This window comes from Oryzias latipes, chromosome 3 (genome assembly GCF_002234675.1).
Source record: "Oryzias latipes chromosome 3, ASM223467v1".
In the NCBI taxonomy this organism is placed as follows: Eukaryota; Metazoa; Chordata; class Actinopteri; order Beloniformes; family Adrianichthyidae; genus Oryzias; species Oryzias latipes.
The window spans coordinates 34,486,169-34,505,780 of record NC_019861.2 but is presented as its reverse complement, the minus strand read 5'-3'; the positions used below and the strand labels follow the sequence as shown (position 1 = coordinate 34,505,780).

General features: G+C 43.8%; 1 protein-coding gene across 1 annotated transcript; it reads left to right on the top strand.

Moving 5' to 3' along the window:
• Positions 1-299: 299 nt before the first annotated feature.
• On the top strand, positions 300-17,674 carry LOC105358756 (adhesion G-protein coupled receptor G2-like). The gene is made up of 9 exons (XM_023953702.1): positions 300-407; positions 2,673-2,718; positions 2,852-2,946; positions 4,444-4,559; positions 4,687-4,955; positions 5,044-5,143; positions 5,427-5,556; positions 16,621-16,777; positions 17,002-17,674. Exons 1-9 carry the CDS (start codon positions 384-386, stop codon positions 17,106-17,108), a joined length of 1,044 nt encoding a protein of 347 aa, XP_023809470.1. The 5' UTR covers positions 300-383; the 3' UTR covers positions 17,109-17,674.
• The last annotated feature ends 1,938 nt before the right edge of the window (positions 17,675-19,612 follow it).

Here is a 19,612-nt window from a genome sequence, read left to right as displayed (position 1 = left end):
GTTTCATATAAGAAATCCTACAGATGGAGTTTCCTTGGCAAAGTAATGGAGAATAATAACAAAAAAGAACCATAAATACATGTAAATTATGTTTATCACCACATTACCTTCAGACAGTTGAGCTTTCAGCCCATCTAGTGTAATGGATTAAAAAGCAAAGGGTATTTCAGACATTTACAAACGAATCGCTTAGATTGTGGTATAAAATTAATAATAATAACCTACAACTGTGCTTTGGTTTTAAAGTAGTATTAAAAATCCCTTACCATTTCTTTCTTTCATTGTAGAATAATAGCTTCCCTCGGTTGAATGAAAACAGACTAGTTGGCCTGAGTGTGAAAAACAGAAGGATCACTGGACTTAACACACCTGTCAATATTACCATGAGTTACTCAGCAGGACTAAATGTAAGTACATCTTTGACTCTTCATAATTATTTTACCTGAATCAACAGCTGGGCGTCTTTGTATTTTTTTTTATAAAGCACTTTAATACACAACAGGAAATGTTTCCCCCAAAAAAATTGGTAGAACCAATTTAGGTCTGTTGTTATTGTTAGTCATCTTTCGGCATATCCCTATAGGGTTTGCCACAGTGAATCAGCTTTCACTAGCTTAATTTACATGGACAAAAGTAATCGGAAAGAACGCTTGATCGGAAGAAAAATGCTTCATGTAAACACGCCGTTCAGATTATACTGCCCCGAACAGACTAGTTAGGATCAAAATTTCTTTCCGATTGAAATAGGCGGATTATGCCGATTGTTGATCCGATTGTTGTGCATGTAAATGGTTCATTCCGATCGCGTTTCACTACTGCTCTGGTTTAACGTCATGTATAGACGGTGTTTCGCTCCAGAGAAGGCTGTGGAGCTCAAACAGGACTGACCGGTTGCTCTGAGGATGCCCGGTGCGAAGCGCCGCTCCGCCCTCGCCCCGCCCTCGCCCCACTGGCTCTTCACCTCTCCCCTCTCTCTTTTACCCCTCACATCTGGACCGTGCACGGTCCGGGCTCGGGTGCCGGTAGACCGAGCAAACTGTGTCTCTGAGCAGAGCAGACGGACTTATAACTTTGTGTCTGAGGGGGAGGGGAGGATGCTTTGTTACGTGTGCATTTTGTTGTTTTGTTATGTGTGGGAGACTTCCAACTGCGATCCGTCCCGCCGCTCTGGGTTACCGGCTGCCAAACTCAGGAGAACCGTGTGTCCTAGCAGAGCTCGGACTTCCAGCTCACACAGCGGCTTTGGGGCGCTTTTCAAAGCAGAAATGTCGCTCGGTCCTTAGAAACTGTTCAAACAATCACGTGGATTTGTGTTTTCAGTTGTGTCCTGACAAAATAAAGACTGATGTTATTCCCACATATTTACGTGCAGCCAAGATGCAGATTGCTGCATTTCCCGCATGGATTTTGTGTTCATCAAACAAGGCTAATGTTAGCGCGTGTTAGCCCACTCCTAAACCTGGCTTCTTCCAGCTCTGTTCTTCCACAAAAAAAGCACTGACCACACGAATTAAAAATAAAATGATTAGCGAACAGGTGCTTCATAAAATTCATAACATTAAATAAAAGCTGTTAGGATCCTGGGCTCATCATCACACCTGCCACCCATCTTCTTATCAGCCTGCAGCCTTTATAAGGAACCACCACCCTTCAGCCGATGTCAGTCCGCAGCATGCACAGTAGGTACTGCATGCTGCATTAATATGTAAATGGACAAGTCAATGGCTCATCAGTAAACCAATGTGACACAATGATTGGCTCGTGTTCTAGGGGGTGGAATTCTTCCATGCACAAATTTGTGGTGACTTAGAGATTCTTGTGTTAGAAGCCTATGAGAATAGCAGACTACTGGAATCGGTCCCAAATCCAGAGTGGAAAACAAATTTGTTTCTCTGCTCATCCAAGTAGCATTAAGCCTCTTGGATGAGCAGCAAAACGTTTTAAGGAAGAACTTCAAGACACACAAATTGATACTTAATTACTATAAGCGGACATTGAGCTTTTATCAAATTTGATGAAATTCAAATAACTTTAAAAAATTTGCATTTGAAATATAATTCCAAAATTTTAGCTTTTATTTAGGATTATTTTGGAGCTATTTCCACACTAAGCTCATTTTAGCTAACAAATAAGAACGTGATCTGAAGTCTGAAGTGTTGGCTAAGCTAACATCCTTAATGGACAACCCCTCCCACCCCCAAACTGTAGAGGCGCTGACCAGCTCCTTCAGGACTAGACTGTCACACCCACAGTGCAAGAAGGAGCTACCACAGGTCATTCCTCCCCACAGCCATCAGACTGTACAACACTGTGCTGCACACCATGTACCCACGCTGTTTTTTTATTCATTCATTCTATTATTTATTTATTTATGGCAGTTGTTGTTGTTGTCAGTTGTTTTTGTTCTTCAGCTGTTTTTGTTGTGTTCTTTTACTTAAATACTTATTTTGCCTAATTTAATTTACTTGTCATGCAGGTTGCAGATGTTTTTCCATTCATTTATAATGTTGTACTGTTAAACCAGTAAAATTTTGGTCACCTTACTCTAGCTTGTCACTTGTCACTGTGCTGTTTCAGATGTCTTTTTTTGCTGCCGTTGACGAAAAGAATTTCCCCATCATGGGATTAATAATATCTTATCTATGTAACCAACTTGTCCCTTTTCCTCATAGAAAACCCAAGAACCTCAATGTGTGTTCCTTAACAACACAAGTCAAGGTCAGTCACCCAAAAGAGTATTTACTTGGTATAAATCCATAAAAACTGCTTTTTTTCATCATTTAAAATGTTAAAATCGTCAGTATTTGTGTGTTTTAATTGTATTTACTATATAAATGTGTTTTATCACCAGCATTTAGCACAGAGGGCTGCCAGACACAGTGGGAGTACGGTCAGCATGAGGTGATCTGCTCTTGTGATCATCTTACATACTTTGGCATTCTCATGGTAAGATTAGAATCTTTATTTTAAATCAATTAATACAATTTTGCTGTTTTATTGAATTATTTCATTTATTAGGGAAAAAAATTGCTAAACAAAACAAAAAAAGGAAAAGTAGCTATATTTGCTACAAAAAGCGGTGATTATAGCTAGACTTGTTTAAAAAAACGACTTCAAGTTTGTGTGACAGTGTAAAGCACATTAAAAGATATAAATGAGGAACACATTTATATGAGGCCAAATTGTTGGGCAGGTGCTCTGATTTCAGAGATTATTTTTCTTTTAAAAATGTTCCCTTTTGACTGTTACACAAGGAACTTTTGGTCAATCTGTTCACATGTTGAAAAGAAAGCATCAGGTGTGTTCATTTGCATATATTTTGACAAATATTAGTAGACACCAATACATAATCTATTCAAATCATGATTTTGAATTCCAAATTTAGATCACAGGGAAACACAACTTTCTTCTCTTTACCCAAGGTTTGATGATGATGATGATGATGATGATGACTATTTATCCCACGGTGGGGAAATTCACTTATCTGTGGCAGCAAAAACAACATTCAGAAATAAACTCTGGTACTCCAGTGAGAATGACATTATTCATCCTTGCTCGTTGTTCCACTTCGTCCAGTATTTTCTCCAGAATATCCACCCGGTTATCTTTTTGCTTGTTTTGTGCTCGGAATCTTGAAGTCTTCCATTAACTCCATGAGAAGAGTTAGCTTTGCCGTTACTTGCTCCATGAAAGGATACAACGCAGCTTGGATATCATCAAGAGTCTCTTTAAGGTCTTAATAGTCATGATTTTTCTAAGGGGCCTTGGTCAGCTCTCTTTTTTTGGAGAAAATCTACTTTTAAGTCACTTGAAGATAGTTGTTTAGCCACCTTGAGCCACACGCGTCCGTGCTGTAAACCGGAACCGAAAAGTAATTTCTGTCAGTGCATGAAACCCAAAGCAAAACAAACAAACATCTGTAAAGAACGCTAAGGTGTTGTGAATTTATCCAGTTTTTACAGACATCAGACACATAAGATGGGAAGATAAAAAGCAAAATATAAGACTTGGCTGTCACCAAAGAGGGCTGTACAGTCAGAAATCCTGGAGGGAAGGCTGACTAAGGGACAGTTTTTACAACGGGCAATAACCTTAATTGACGCAAAACATTAACACCAGGTCATTTGTAAAAATTTGAACCAGTTATACCTTTTTTCCCCCCCGTTTGTTTATTTATTTGTTTATTTATTTTTCTCTTTTTGCACTGATATGGAACATTATCCCACTTTCATTGTACTTTGTACGAAGTAACACTGTGCAATGACAATAAACATTGATCTTATTTTATATTCCTAATAGATTAAGTGTTTATTGTCACATCGCAAAGCCACTGAACAGCCTGACTTCTACTTGCTGGGGGTCTGACATAATGATTGATCTGGTTACATTTGTAGCTCTGATGTCCAATACATGGATCAATATCAAAATGTACTTTCCCTGCAGGTATCCTCTTCCCTGTCCTCCACGGACCAGCAGATATTGTCACGCATTACTGAGATCGGCTGCAGTATTTCTCTTTTTTGTCTAGTGGTCACAGTTTTTATCTTCTACACAAGGAGGTACTGAAATCATTTTTGTTAGATATCCTACATCCAATAAGCTCCATTTAAAATGATCTTGTTGCCAAGCTTTCTTACTACCCATATATGGTTTTAATAACAATTGCTTATCACATCTTCTCTACAGGAAAATCAAAGTTGATGATTCTAAAAAGATCCACATCAGCCTGGCGATCGCCTTGATCCTCCTCAACCTACATTTCCTTACCAGTGGGATGGTTGCAGAATCCTCCTCTTCGGGCCTTTGTGTTTACATGGCTCTTGCTCTCCACTACTCTCTGTTGGCTACCTTCTGTTGGATGGGCTTGGAGGGGTTCCACCTCTACCTTCTCATCATCAAAGTCTTCAACATCTACATCAATAGATACATGTTGAAAATCAGTGTGGTGGGATGGGGTGAGTGTTGTTTGTTGAACGGAGACACGTTTCATGTTGAACGTTTCACTTGAAGAACCAGTTCTCTTGTTTGGTTTTTGTGTTTCAGGTGTTCCAGCAGTCATTGTGTTGCTTTTGCTGTCAATAAACACAAAATTTTATGGAAAATATACATTTGTGGACTCGTCAAACCCCACTAGTAGTACAATGTAAGAAAAACTCAAGAAAAAAGTTCAACATCTAACTGTCTTTAAGTTTAAAGGAATACTGTTTTTTGTAATAATTTTATCATTCACCAGGATTTCGGAGGTCTATAATTATTAACAGTTTTTTGCTAAGACACTTACACACACATACACATACATTTTTTGAAAGACTTGCTACCTAAAACTGCAATGACACAAACATGTTTTCCTGGATAAAAGAAATAAATCATTTATAATGTTATAACTTATTAAGTTATAATAGTTTTCTTTGCTTTCTTTTTTGTAGATGCTACATAACCGACGAGAACGTAAAGTGGGTGACCACAGTGGGAGTGTTTGGTCTGATGTTCCTCTTTGTCATGGTCGTGTTTTTGCTTACAGTTAGAAATCTGATGCCAAACTGCTGTCAGAAAGAGGTAAGAGCCACAAATTATGGTATTGTTTTCTATTCAATTTTAGAACACTAGCTTACTGAATGATGTTAATGTTATGCAGCATCCGTGGTGGGTTGGTGGGCCTCTGATTGGAAGACTGCAGGTTCGAGTCCCGCCTTGCCCGCCCATGTGTTGAGTCTGAGTCTTTAGCTAAAGCTATTAGCCGCGTTAGCATGGAGGGACCATAGATCGGCATAAACCATGGGCATGTAAAAAAATGACTTCATTCACACACACCCTCACAAACACACACACACACGCATTGCGCAAGGAAGGTGGGACCTTGGACCATCTGTCCCCTACCCCATCCCTGGTAGGGGGTACTGGATCCTTGGCAACGGGGCCGTGTCCTCTGAGTGCTGGTTTCCTGGGCCCGGTGGCCCTCTCTCCACGCAGGGAGAGGGATCCCTGAGCTTTCTGGCAAGGCCAGAAACCGGATATCACATCACACCTGAGCCGTGGGTGTCCGTGTCCCTGAGGGGGGGGTTCTGGTCCTTGCCCCCGGGTGCTGGGCCTCGCCAAATTTCCAACTGTGGCCGAGCCTGGTCGGGCTATGTTTACAACAACCCCCTTTTCCCCGGGGTGCCCCCCTCCTGGGCGGCTGGCCCCTGCCTTCCTTTCTGGACCAACCGTTGGCCGGGTGGGTGGCTGCCTGGAGGGTGGAGGGGGTTTCCCTTGGGGGGTCCTGGCTCATACCTGGGGTTAGGGCGGGGGGAAGCCCAGTACTCCTGGGTGGATATGAGGTGCTCGTCTGGGGCTGTGGACTCCCTTCTCGGGTGGGGCCCGGCCTTGGGCCCTCCTGGTGCGGCAGGGGGGCTGCTCTCCTGGTTGGGCTGGGGCAGCACTCTCTTTCCCTCCATGCCTCCCTGCTCTCTGGCTCTGGGGGCCTCGGGGCGGTCCTGCTGGCCCTGGCCTGGCTGGCGGATGTGATCGCCCGGGGGGCGGTTATTCTCTGCCTGCTGCTCAGCTGTTGGACAGGACAAGTAAAAAAAAAAAAAAAAGGATAAGGCTGCATCAGTAAAAGAAAGACTTTCTGCTTGCAGAAAAATCACGGACAGAGTAAACGTCTGAGTTTCTGATCTTATTTGTGATGAAAAATGCTTTTGGGAATATATAAATACAACTTATCCAATTTAAATGAATTAATTCAATTGGTAACAAGTAACTGAGTTAAATTTATTCATCGTAACATCCAACTCAATAATTGTTTACACAACTCAAATTTATCTAACTAAATGTAATTTTATTCAATTCAATTAAAGTTGTTCCATCTTAATTTATTGTACTTCTTGAACTCTCATATCTCATATCTAAGTTTGAGGCCGCAGATATTCTCATTTCATAAAACTGAAATGGAGAATAAAGTGTGAACTTGCACAATTGAGCCTGTACTCAGTTATGCTGACTCTGACTTTACCTTACACTCTTACAATATCAGTGAGCTCTAGTGGTGCTAAATAACCTCATCATCCTCTTCCTCCCTCTCACTCATGGTGCAAAAAGACTGAACTATGGAGTGATATTTCTGCCACCACGTTGCACAAAAGACTTTCTAAGTTGCAAGTGAAAATATTAAATATGTGCTGCTTTGATTTTTTTTTTTTGCTTTCCAAAACTTTTTTTGCATTTGCAAAACACATCTTTGCATGCGTTGTGTCAAATCTTGCTTTTGTCCTGTCTTTGATTTTGCTGACCCCTTTGAGCGCGACTTAGAGTGATATGACTGCCACATTGTTGTTTTGCTGCAGAAAACACATTGGTCACTACACTGACAAATTAATACAAAACTTAGTTTTATTTTAGCTGCTTTGCTGCTCCGTCTGGGTTTTATTCTGACAGAAACGGGCCAGATTGGTTGAAAAACGGCAGAATCCCGGTCAAACAGAACCGACGCAATGTCCAAAGTCCATGTCTACCTCCAAGCACCTTCAACATGTGACAGAGATACCTAAATTGGTTAGAATCTGGACCAATCAGCAGCTGTTTGATGGCAGCTTTGCCACGTCAAACTGAAACTTAACTCAGCAAAATCAAAGATAGGACAAAAGCGAGATTTGACACGACGCATGCAAAAACATGTGTTTAGCAGACGCAAAAAAAGTTTTGGAAAGCAAAAAAAAAAATTTGAAAGCAAAAAAACATAGACAATTATGTGTGCAACTTAGAAAGTTTTGTGTGCAACCTGGTGGCAGAAATATCGCTCCATACATAACAGGACAAAATAATTCAGCAAAACAGTAAAACAGCTACCACTAAACACATTTGGTCAAAAACACACAATTTCGTCCAGACAGAAAAAGGGAATGGTATCCCACAATTTCTTGCGCTGCCAATCTAACAGCAGCACCACAGTTACACCTACTATATTAAATTAATTTGAATTAATTAATTTGAATGAAAATAAAATAAATGATATATAAATGATTGATAAAAATCTGTTATTTTTAAGTTGACTGAACTCATTTATCTTAACTGAAGCAAATAACTAAGCTAGATCAAAGTAAAAAGTTTATCTTTCCAACATCCATACGTGGTCTTATCACCCTTTCATGGTGAAAAAAGTATTATCTGAGCTTCTTCATCCACTAAATCATCTTCAAATGGACACGCCATGCTGCTTCATCTCTCTGAAAACAAACTAACCTTCAACTAACCTGCTCCAGATCAGGTTATGTTCAGAGCATGAGTTGCTATGGCAACCTTGACATACCCTCTAACATACCTCCGTTTTTGGAACCGAAAGCTGAGGTTATCCACTTCCTTAGCCTCAAACTTACCGTGGGAGCTAGCATAACCTGCTTTCTGGAATACCCCCCAGGTCGGTTGGCAAAAAAATTCTGAGCCTAAATAAATAAATAAAACAAGTGCATTTCCACATATTTGTACATCTGTCACAAAAACAGGCAGACAGTTGGATCCAAACGCAGCAGGTTTATTAGCTCAGCTAAAAATCCACAAAGCTAAATCGGGGTCAGGCAGGCAGGGGTCAATAACAGGCATCAGAATCAGAATCATTTATTGTCATTGTACATGGGCATACAATGAAATTGCAGCAGCCTTGGAGTAGATGTAAGATCTTAAACCCGAGCCCAAGTCAGAACCGACCCGAATTGACAATCATTACGTTCGGGTCGGTTCTGGCCGGGCTTCTCTCTCGCTGACTTTTTTAATAAATATATTGTAATGGCTGCAAAGAGGCTCCACAGGCGGGCGGTTGTCAAACAGCTCTTTATTAATCCTGTATGTCAGAACGGTTACCGCACGAACCGAAAGGCACAGCCAGCTTCTTCTTAGAGGGAGAACGTTCACCGAACGCACACACACACACACACACAGGTAGACCTCGCCCCCTCCCACCAGTCACCAGCCCACCGTTGATTGACATACACTGTGGTCCAGCAACTGGCAGAAAGAGGGGGGCGCCAGCCACCCACAGCTCTGCGCACGTGTCGTGAATGTAATCTTCCCTCCGCAAGCCCGCATCTATTTTGTTTATTTCTCCGCGTAATGAAGCGGGTGCGCATCAAGATCTCTCTTTCACTCTCTTTGTCTGGCCTCTTATTCTGTGTTCCAGCGTTATTTCGTTGTGCAAATGCATTTATCACGTAGGGAGGAACCTATAAGCAGCACTTCCGGCGGAACTCTATTCCACAACAGCGAGCTTGACTACGCGCACGGCTGCAGCGACCACAGACAGAAAATAACTTTCATTATCATAAAAATATGTAGATTATTTTACCTTTAAGCAATCTGGCGGGTTTTTTTCTGCCAACAATAGTATGGGATAAATTGAAATTTCGGGTTTGCTTCGGGCTCGGGCCTGCAAATCAAGTTAATTGGTCGGGTTCAGACCGGGTTCGGCTTTAATGCCCGCGGGCCTGTGTCGGGTCGGGCTGGATATTTTAGGCCTGATCTCACCTCTACCTTGGAGTTGTTATGCCCCCTTTGTGTCTAGGGGCACCGAGGCGGCATAACATAAATAAAGTAAAGTTTTGGCTAATAATTTAACTGTAACAAAAAACAAACAATTTGTCTCCATACAAAAATAACAAATGTATTTACAGATAAATAAACAACAACCAACAATAACTACAACTAAAAGTGAAGCAAAAAGGCTTCAGGGTGAACCCAGGCCAAAATAACAAACAAAACCCCACCTAACTGAAACATATCATCTTACCTGCAAATGAAAGAAAAGGGAAATCAATGACAAAACACCAACCTCCCTAGACTAACAAAAACAGGAGAAAACATGTAATAAAGAAAATGGCAGTTCCCCTCTTTCGGTTTTATTTGCACCTTAGACATGTAGGGTCCTTGGTAGGGGGGGTGCTTGGATATCACTGCAAGCAAGCAGCAGATGTCCTCCTGGCACCCTACCCGCCAATTTTAACCGCACCTTAGACATTTAGGGCCCCTTGGTGGGGAGGGTGAGGGGACATCACTGTGAGTAATCAGGAGATGTCCCCTTAGTGCCCTACTCGCCAATTTTAACTGCACCCCCCTTAGTACACACACCCCTCCTCCTTCAATATATACATTCCAACATAAACACACACACATGCACACACACATCCTCTCAAACACACATACACGCACACGCATTTTGCAAGGATGGTGGGACCTGGGTCCATCTGTCCCCTACCCCTTCCCTGGTGGGGGGGGCGGGCCTCTTGGCGATGGCGGCCGTGTCCCTTGGGTGCCGGCTCCCTGGGCCCGGCGGTGCTCTCTCCGCACGGTGGGGGAGTTCATATTACACCTGAGCCGGGGGTGTTTGTGTCCCTGAGGGTGGGTCCTGGTCCTTGCCCCTGAGCGCTGGGCCCCGCCAAACTTCCAACATGGCCGAGCCTGGTCGGGCCATATTTATAACACCCCTTGTGGGCCACCCTTTTTTCCCCGGGGTTCCCCCCTCCTGGGCGGGGGCGGCGGGCCCCTGCCTTGCTCCTCCCTGGACCAACCGTGGGCCGGGTGGGTGGCTGCCTGGAGTGCGGAGCGGGTCTCCCTTGGGGGGTCCTGGCTCGTACCTGGGGTTGGGGCGGGGGGATGCCCGGAACTCCTGGGTGGTGGTGGGGTGCTCGTCTGGGGCTGTGGCCGTCCTTCTCCGGTGGGGCCCTGCGTTGGGCTCTTCCGGCGTGGCGGGGGGGCTGCTTTCCCTGGCTGGGCTGGGGCGGCGCTCTCTTTCCCTCCGCGCCTCCCTGCTCTCTGGCTCTGGGGGCCTCGCGGCGGTCCTGCTGGCCCTGGCCTGGGTGGCGGTCTTGGTCGCCCGGGGGGCGGTTGTTCCCTGCCTGTTCCCGTGTGGCGTTGGGGGATTTCCGGCTGCCGCTGCTGCTGCGGCGGGGGTCTGGGTGTGGGGGTGGCTGGGCGCTCCTCCTCCCTCTTTTCACATTCCACCATCCATTTTAGAAGAACATAAACACTCACCTGAGCACAGGTGTTAGCTCACCTTTGCACTTATAGTTTGCATGATTGAATGAATGAAAGATTTCACACTAGTTGGTTTTAAGGCATAGGTATGCGTTCGTGAACACTATCTGTTTTGTGTACATGTTGACATTTGAACATTTTTTGCAGCTAGCAGGTGTGTTGATAATATTTGAGTGTGTGTGAACAGGCCCCGCCCTTTTTGTACTACATTTGAACTGTAACGTAATGATAAACAACCAGTAAACCTGTCTGCTCTATGCTGCTTCATGGTCTTACCCCCCCCTCTCACCATCAACCCCCCCCCCTCTGACATCCCTCCCTCTTCTACCCTTCTTTCCTTTTCCGTCCGGTCCAACACCAAAGATTTTCAATCATGGTTGAAATGAATAAAGTTTGGCCTCAATTACAAAAGGGGTTTATTCAGACATACCTTTGGTTTGTCTGAAGATTAATAACCCCTCTTGTTAAAGTAAAAATATGTCCAACACAAGAGGCCCTCAGCTCTCATCTGCCTGCCTAGCTGTTGGACAGGACAAGTTTAAAAAAGAAAAAAAAGAAAATGGCAGTTCACCCCTACTGCCTAACTTAACATAACTACAAACCTAAGGACTAAACAGAGTGGGCACAAAAATACAAACTACAAAGAACTAATACAGAATACTAAAGTGCAACACACAACTAAACTCGTGGTGAAATCAAAAACAAAATGGAGAAGAGGGCCAAGCTGCAGTGGAGACTGTTGCAGCCAAGCTCCCTTCTCATGGTGTGGAGGTCCATGGGGTGGTTTTAAGGCTGCTTCCTCCAGCTTTGGTCCAATTGGAGGCCACACCTTCATGAACCACACCTGCAAACAATCACAAACTAGCACAAACAAAGATGCAGCAAAAACACAGAAGTCCAACTCTGATACAGAAATAATACATAAAACACAGAACAAACAAACAAAACAAAATCAAATACGGCCACAGCCGTGACACCCCCCTACCCAAGATAAAACTTCTTTCCCAAAAGAAGTATTTACCCCAAGTGGAGCACATACACGAAGTGGTAGCTCTCACGGAGTGAAGAAGTTAAATAAAATAGGATAGAAATACAAATACTGTATTTACAACTTTTAACAAAAAAAATGAACAATATGTACAGAGACTGTTAAATATTAAATATTTGTGGATAAAATATAATGGAATGGGATGAGTTACTGTGAGCAAAGCATAAAAAATATTGAGTTATTGCACAGTGGCCCGGTTATTGCACAGAGTCAGGACATTGTACACACTAAAAAGTCAGAGTGAGGTCTGGTTGGTGGAGGTATGTGTATTTCATATGGTAATTGCCTGTGGAAAAAAGCTGTTTCTTAGTCTGTTTGTCCTGGTTCGAATGGACCTGTACCTCCTTCCAGAGGGCAGCAGGTTGAATAGAGGGAAAGCAGGATGGGTGGAGTCAGTGAGGATGTTAGTCCCTCTGCTGAGGCAGCGTGACTGTGTATATGTCTTTACCATTCTCTGGAGGCTCTGCCGTTCTGCTTCAGTGCAGTGGGAGAACCACACTGTGATGCAGTAGGACAGGATGCTCTCGATGGTTGAGTGGTAGAAGGTTACCAGAAGCTCCTGGCTGACATTGTTCTTCTTAAGTCTTCTCAGGAAGTGCAGGCGCTGCTGAGCCTTCCTGCTGACGGCCATGGTGTTGATAGACCATGTGAGGTCAGCCGAGATGGTGGTGCCCAGGAGGGTGAAGCTGTGGACCCTCTCCACACAGTTTCCATCGATGTAGAGTGGGGGTGGATCTGCTCTGTTTTTCCTGAAGTCCAGGATGATCTCCTTGGTCTTGCTGGTGTTCAGGATGAGGTTTTTAGCCTGACACCACCTTGACAGTTTCAGGACTTCATCTCCATGGGCCGTCTCGTCGTCTCCAGAGATCAGCCCCACCACAGTATTGTCGTCTACAAACTTCACTATGGTGTTGCTAGTGTGGGCTGGTCTGCAGTCTGCTGTGTACAGTGTGTACAGCAGAGGACTCAGCACACATCCCTGTGGGGAGCCTGTGCTCAGCATCTGGGTGGAGGAGAAATGGGGACCAAGTTTGACTTTCTGTGGTCTATTTGTAAGGAAGTCCTTGATCCAGGTACAGGTGAGTGGGTGGAGTCCTAGGTCAGACAGTTTGCTGACCAGTATGTCAGGAATGATCGTATTGAAGGCTGAGCTATAGTCCACAAAGAGCACCCTGGCATAGGTGTCCGTTGATCTGTTTGCTTTGTGAGCAAACTGGTGGGGGTCAAAGGTTGGAGGAAGGGAGTCTTTGATGTGTCCCAGGAGCAGCCGTTCCAGACACTTTGTGATGACAGGGGTGAGTGCAACTGGATAGTCCGTGAGGCAGGCTGTGGATACGACTTTTTGGGTATCGGGATGATAATGGATGACTTCAGGCAAGCAGGGATGGAAGCTTGAGTTAGCGACAGGTTGAAGATTATTGTGAAGACCTGGGAGAGCTGGTCGGCGCAGGCCCGCAGAACTTTCCCGGGAACTCCATCACGTCCCGCCGCTTTCCTGGGGTTTACCCTGCTGAACATCCGTGCCATGTCCTGTGTCTGCACAGTCAGGGGTTTGGAGCTGGAAGCAGAGTGAGGATGAGGTGGCGGGACTTCAGACTGCAGTGATGGGGTCTCGAAGCGTGAAAATAACACGCACAGCTCTTCTGCTAGTGCAGCGCTGGAGTGTGCCACGGTGTTGGTCTGTCCCCTGAAGTTGGTCAGGTGCTGTAGTCCCTGCCACACCTGCCGAGGGTTGTTGTTGGTGAGGTGGTCCTCACCAAATACTCCAGTCAGTGTGTTCAAAGCAGTCCTGGAGCTGGAAGAGCGCATCCTCGGGCCAAGTTGTGACGGTTTTGACGAGTGAGGTTGAGCTCCTTCTCAGAGGTGTGTAGGCAGGGGTTAAGAGCAGAGAGACGTGATCTGACTGGCCTAGGTGTGGAAGCTGAGTGGCTCTGTATGCGTGTTTAATGTTGGTGTAAACATGATCTAAGGTATTTTTTCCTCTGGTTGGACACTTAACATGTTGGTAGAAATTAGGCTGAACAGACTTCAGGTTGGTCTAATTAAAGTCGCCAGCTATTACATGCAAATCGTCGGGGTGAATCCTCTGTGGTCTGTGTATTGTGTCTCTTAGCAGTGAGAGAGCTATGCTAGCGTTAGCATCGGGTGGTATGTAAACAGCTGTGATTAGCATGGCTGTTAGCTCTCTGGGTAGGTAGAATGGGCGGCATTTAACAGAAAGGGACTCTAAAGGCCCGTACACACCGGGACGAATATTCGCCAGGCGTTATACGCCAGCGTTTTTCGCCACGTTTTTTGTGTTCACACCCAGGCGATTTTCGCTGACGATGAGTGGAGTGAACATGCAATTTCATTCCCTGACATTAGATGGCGCTTAATGTAAAACAGAAATACTCCTGTACACAAGGTGGCGCTGCGCAACTTTACGCTTCTTAAACTCGCTTTTCCCTCAGAAGAAGAGAGCAAGTATTTACACGCTTGTCAGAATCAAACAAAGAAAACATGAATATTTCAAGCACCAGTAGCTCCAACTGGTGCTTGGTTCGGGGATATTTTAGAATGTCCGTCATTATTGCTTCGCGGCTGTGTAGACGCTACTTGGCGTCTATCTTCTTCGCTGGTATGTGTGCTCAGAAAGGCAGTTTTGTGTTTGAGCGCCCCCAAGTTGTGTTTTACTGTAACTTCAGAAGCTCCAGACACGTGAGCAAAAGCGCCGTTCTCATTGGTCGAGTAGATTTCGACGCGACGCGTCGAAAAAAAAAAACGAACCCGAGGCGTTTTTTTTTTTTTGACGCTTTAACGCCTGGCGTTTTTTCGCGTCGGTGTGCACACTCTCGTTGGTGGCCTTTGTTTAGTCACGAGGCGTTAAACGTCGGCGAAAATCGCCGGCGAAATTCGTCCCGGTGTGAACAGGCCTTAAATCCGGCGAACAGTGTTTGTGGTTTATTTGGCTGTCTTTTGACCAGTTATTGTGTATGTACATGCACAGGCCTCCCCCTCTGCTCTTACCCGAGCATTCTTTGTTCCGCTCGCTGCGGTGAACAACGCGGCTAGTTAGCTGGATAGCCGCGACGGGAATTTGCGGGTGAAGCCAGGATTCTGATATAACCAGTACACAGCAGTCACGAACATAGCGGTTCCCATCCATGAGTAGTTCTAGCTCATCCATTTTGTTGATCGGGGATCGTGCATTGGCAAGGAACATACTCGGAAGAGGAGGTCTTTGGGGGTTTTTCCTTAGCCTTTCCTGCAGGCTGTTTCTGTTTCCTGTCTGTCCTCCGTCTCCGTCTCCTGCTAGAGCTGAAAACAATCCAGGGGGCACCCGCTGGTCTCACTATCTCCATGGGAATGCCGTGTGTGCGGCGAAACTCTTCCGTGACGGTTAGATGCAATGTAGAGCCGATGTCCAAAAGCTTCTGTCAACTAAAGTGGTTGTTTACGTGTACAGAGGAGCACAAAAAGCAGCACAAGAAACACAAAAAACACAAAAGTAACTCCACAATCCAAGAGCTGCGAGCCGCTGCATCCGCACGCGCCGCCGCCATTTTTCGCCATTTTCATGAGGTCATCAGAGGAGTGACAGGGTAGTCAAAATCCAGAAGAGAGTCGGGGCAGGCAGCAGGCAAACATTCAGAAACAGGGCGGAAATCGTGGCGGCCGTGGTGCAGTGGTATGGCGGTCGACCCATGATCGTAATATTACAGGTTCGATTCCCGCCTTGCATGCCCATGAGTCGAAGTGTCCTTGGGCAAGACACTGAACCCCACCTTGCCTCTGGTGGTAGGCGGGCGCCTGTGTTTGGCAGCGGAGCCGCCACCAGTGTGTGAATGTGTGAGTGAACGTGTGTGTGACTGGGTGAATGGGTCTGTGACTGTAAAGCGCTTTGTCCTTGCAGGAAGAAAGGCGCTATATAAGTATATGCCATTTACCATTTACCAGAAACAGGGTTCTGAAATGAGAAAGTTCAGTTCCAAATATAGCACTTAGTAATGACGGCAAAGTGGCACAAATAAGACTTCGCTCTGAGCTCTTCTCAGTGCAGTGCTTAAGTAGACTGTGATCGATTGACTGAATGAGAGTCAGGTGTGTGGCATCGAGGAAGTGCACGCTTGGGGTGCTGGCAGTAATCTAAAGACTTATCCTGCTGGTGGCCAGAGTCGGAGACAGAGTTCTGACTTCTGACAACATTAGTATAAAATAAGAAGACAAAATAAACAGTACATGTAAAAAATGCAAAAAGAAAAAAAAAAACATCAAAACCTGCACTGGTTCCACATGGTCCTGTTATGTGTAATAAAAATATCTAACTGATGTTTTATGTTAAATTCAATGGAACATCGAATGAGGTAATTGTTGGACATCAAATACTAGACAAAATATGCACATTGTTTTCAGTTTTTATAATGTTATAGCACAAACTAAACAGTTTAACTTAGAACACTGATATGGACAAAATAAGCCTTTTAAAGAGTGCACTTACATACAATAATTTCCATTACAATGATTGTTCTAGGTGTCAATATCCTAGTATAGGAAATGCTTTGATTGTGTTTTGATTATATTTGGTTAATCAGTTCAGGCAAAAGAACTGGAAAGGACTGAAGCAGAAAGTCTGCACCGTGCTGGTCCTCATCACTCTGCTTGGGATTACCTGGGGAATCATCTTCTTTTCGTTTGGACAACTGACCACTCCTGGCCTCTACGTCTTCTGCATTTTGAACTCACTGCAAGGTGTGGACAGTTTGAGATTGTATTTTTTAACCACATACACCATTTAAAGATGGTTCCCACAGTGAAACCATCTTTAAAAGTTTCTTTCTAAATGTATTCAAAACAGCACCTTTCCACAAATCACACGGCAAGTGTTGGGCCTGCTGGGCCTCAAACTGTATTAATGACATCATGCTTTCTCCTGTATGAATTCTTCAGCTTTATTTCTCTTTTGTCTCATGCAGGTTTTTTCATTTTTCTCTACTTCGTTTTCTCTCTAAGAAAAACTAAAGACATCCCAGCTTCATCAAGTGAGAGACCAACCACCACAAGCCTGGATATTTTGGAGTAGCATCTCATCCAAGTGGACTTTTGTTCTTAAGTCACTGGCCTGAGTTCAGTGATTCTGACATTAAAAACATTTTGCTTTCTTTGCAACTTTTTTAAAATCTGATCTTTTGCAGATATTTAACAACAAGATATTTTTTAACAACTGTCATAGTTACATGGGTCTGTATGGGATGTTGTTCTGGAGAAGCATGACAAAAATCTACAGAAAAACTGTGAGCTATGCTACAAATGTGCCCACAAGGAAATGTTGAGTATTTAAAAGAATTCTGTCAAATTCATCAATACATCCCCATGCATTGTACTTACCATTATTTTTGGTTGTTTGGGAAAAACAGGAATCTTTTTTTCATTTCTGTATTTCAGTTAGAATGCATTTTAATTCAAATGAAAATCATCTTGAAATAAATTCTCACAGGTAGCCTACAATGCGATTTACAATGTTTTATTTTTTGCATGTGATTGTTTTGCACAGAATTTAAGATGTATTTGAGGAAAGGTATTTACAGCTATTGTGTTTTTAATGACAAAGCCATATTGTTTTGCTAATTACTGGAATTAGCAAGCAACAGAGACATGAATAAATAAATATTTTGTTTTGTCCAAATTCACTTACTTCTATCTGAGTCCCCAAAATTAAATTTCAACAGATGCTCACTGCTTTCATTCAGTGCTAATACAGTACAGACCAAACGTTTGGACACACCCTCTAATTCAAATGAATGGGAAGGTGTGTCCAAACGTTTGGTCTGTACTGTATATCATTAGATTTAAGAAAATTAAGATAACTTACTTTAAAGACATGAAGGAAACTGGTGTTAAAGTAGAGGATGCAAAAGACAGGGTTAGTAGGAGGAAGCTGATTCGCTGTGGTGACACCTGAAGAGAAAATATGAAAAGAAGAAAAAAGTGTTTTTGGGTTTGGGAATGAAAACCTGTGGACAGCTACAAAATGTGTTTTTTAACCTTGATATATTGACATTTTTTTTTTAACTTTTGATTTACTAGTGTAGACACACTTTTCAGTCGCACTTCTTACATGAATTAGATTTTAGAAAGATTTTGCTCATGATCCATTATGGTAAAGTTTAGCATTTGGGGCTGTGGGCGTCCTTCTCCGGTGGGGCCCTGCGTTGGGCTCTCCCGGCGCGGCGGGGGGGCTGCTCTCCTGGTTGGGCTGGGGCGGCGCTCTCTTTCCCTCCGTGCCTCCCTGCTCTCTGGCTCTGGGGGCCTCGCGGCGGTCCTGCTGGCCCTGGCCTGGGTGGCGGGCTTGGTCGCCCGGGCGGCGGTTGTTCCCTACCGGTTCCCGTGTGGCGTTGGGGGGATTCCGGCTGCCGCTGCTGCTGCGGTGGGGGTCTTGGGGTGGGGATGGCTGGGCACTCTCCCTCCTTCTTTTCACGTTCCACCATCCATTTTAGAAGAACATAAACACTCACCTGAGCACTGGTGTTAGCTCACCTTTGCACTAACAGTTTGCATGATTGAATGACTGAAATATTTCACACTAGTTTGATTTAAGGCATAAGTAGCGTGTGAACACTATCTGTTTTGAGTACATGTCGACAGATGGACATTTTTGCAGCTAGCAGGTGTGTTTATAACACTTGGGTGTGTGTGTGGACAGGCTCCGCCCTTTTTGTACTACATTTGAACCTTACTATAATGATTAACAACCAGTTAACTTGTTGCTTTATGCTGCTTCATGGTCTTATCCCCCTTCCCCTCCTATTATCACCCCCTACCCCCCCTCTCTCTAACGTCCCTCTCTCTTCTTCCCCTCTTTCCTTTTCCGTCCGGTCCAACACCAAAGATTTTCAAACATGTTTGAAATTAATAAAGTTTGGCCTCAATTACAAAAGGGGTTTATTCAGACATACCTTTGGTTTGTCTTAAGATTAATAACCCCTCTTGTTAAAGTAAAATATGTCAAACACAAGAGGCCCTCAGCTCTCATCTGTCTGCCCAGCTGTTGGACAGGACAAGTTAATAAAAAAAAAAAAAAAAAAAAGTTTAGCATTTGACTGTGGGGACAGAAAAGAAATCATATTTTAGATGTCTTTTTCATATATTTCAAACAAATATATCTGTAATTTCTACAATAATTCATGTGCAGTGTGTTTTTTTAGTGACAGTAACATACTTTGTATTATATTGTTAATAAAGGTCTAAACATTTAGCATAAAATGATATACTGGGGAAATAAATTTGACTCTTTTGGTGGAATCATTCGAATATCATTTGCAGGCAGATGTTTAGATTTGGGCATGATATGTCCAAATAATATGTCAAAAAATAATGAGTGGATTTCCGTCTGGAAAAACTGAAACCCACTCATAATCTTATAAAATAGGCCCCTATATTGCTTTTTCATTTCTTTTCTTTGTCAGAAAAGAAGGACATTTAGGGCGTATTCAAACTGGACATATTTGGATTGTAACCCTTGTGCTATCCTATGGGGTCAAGATGACCATTGACGTGTTCTCCATACCATGACAAAGGTGGATAAAG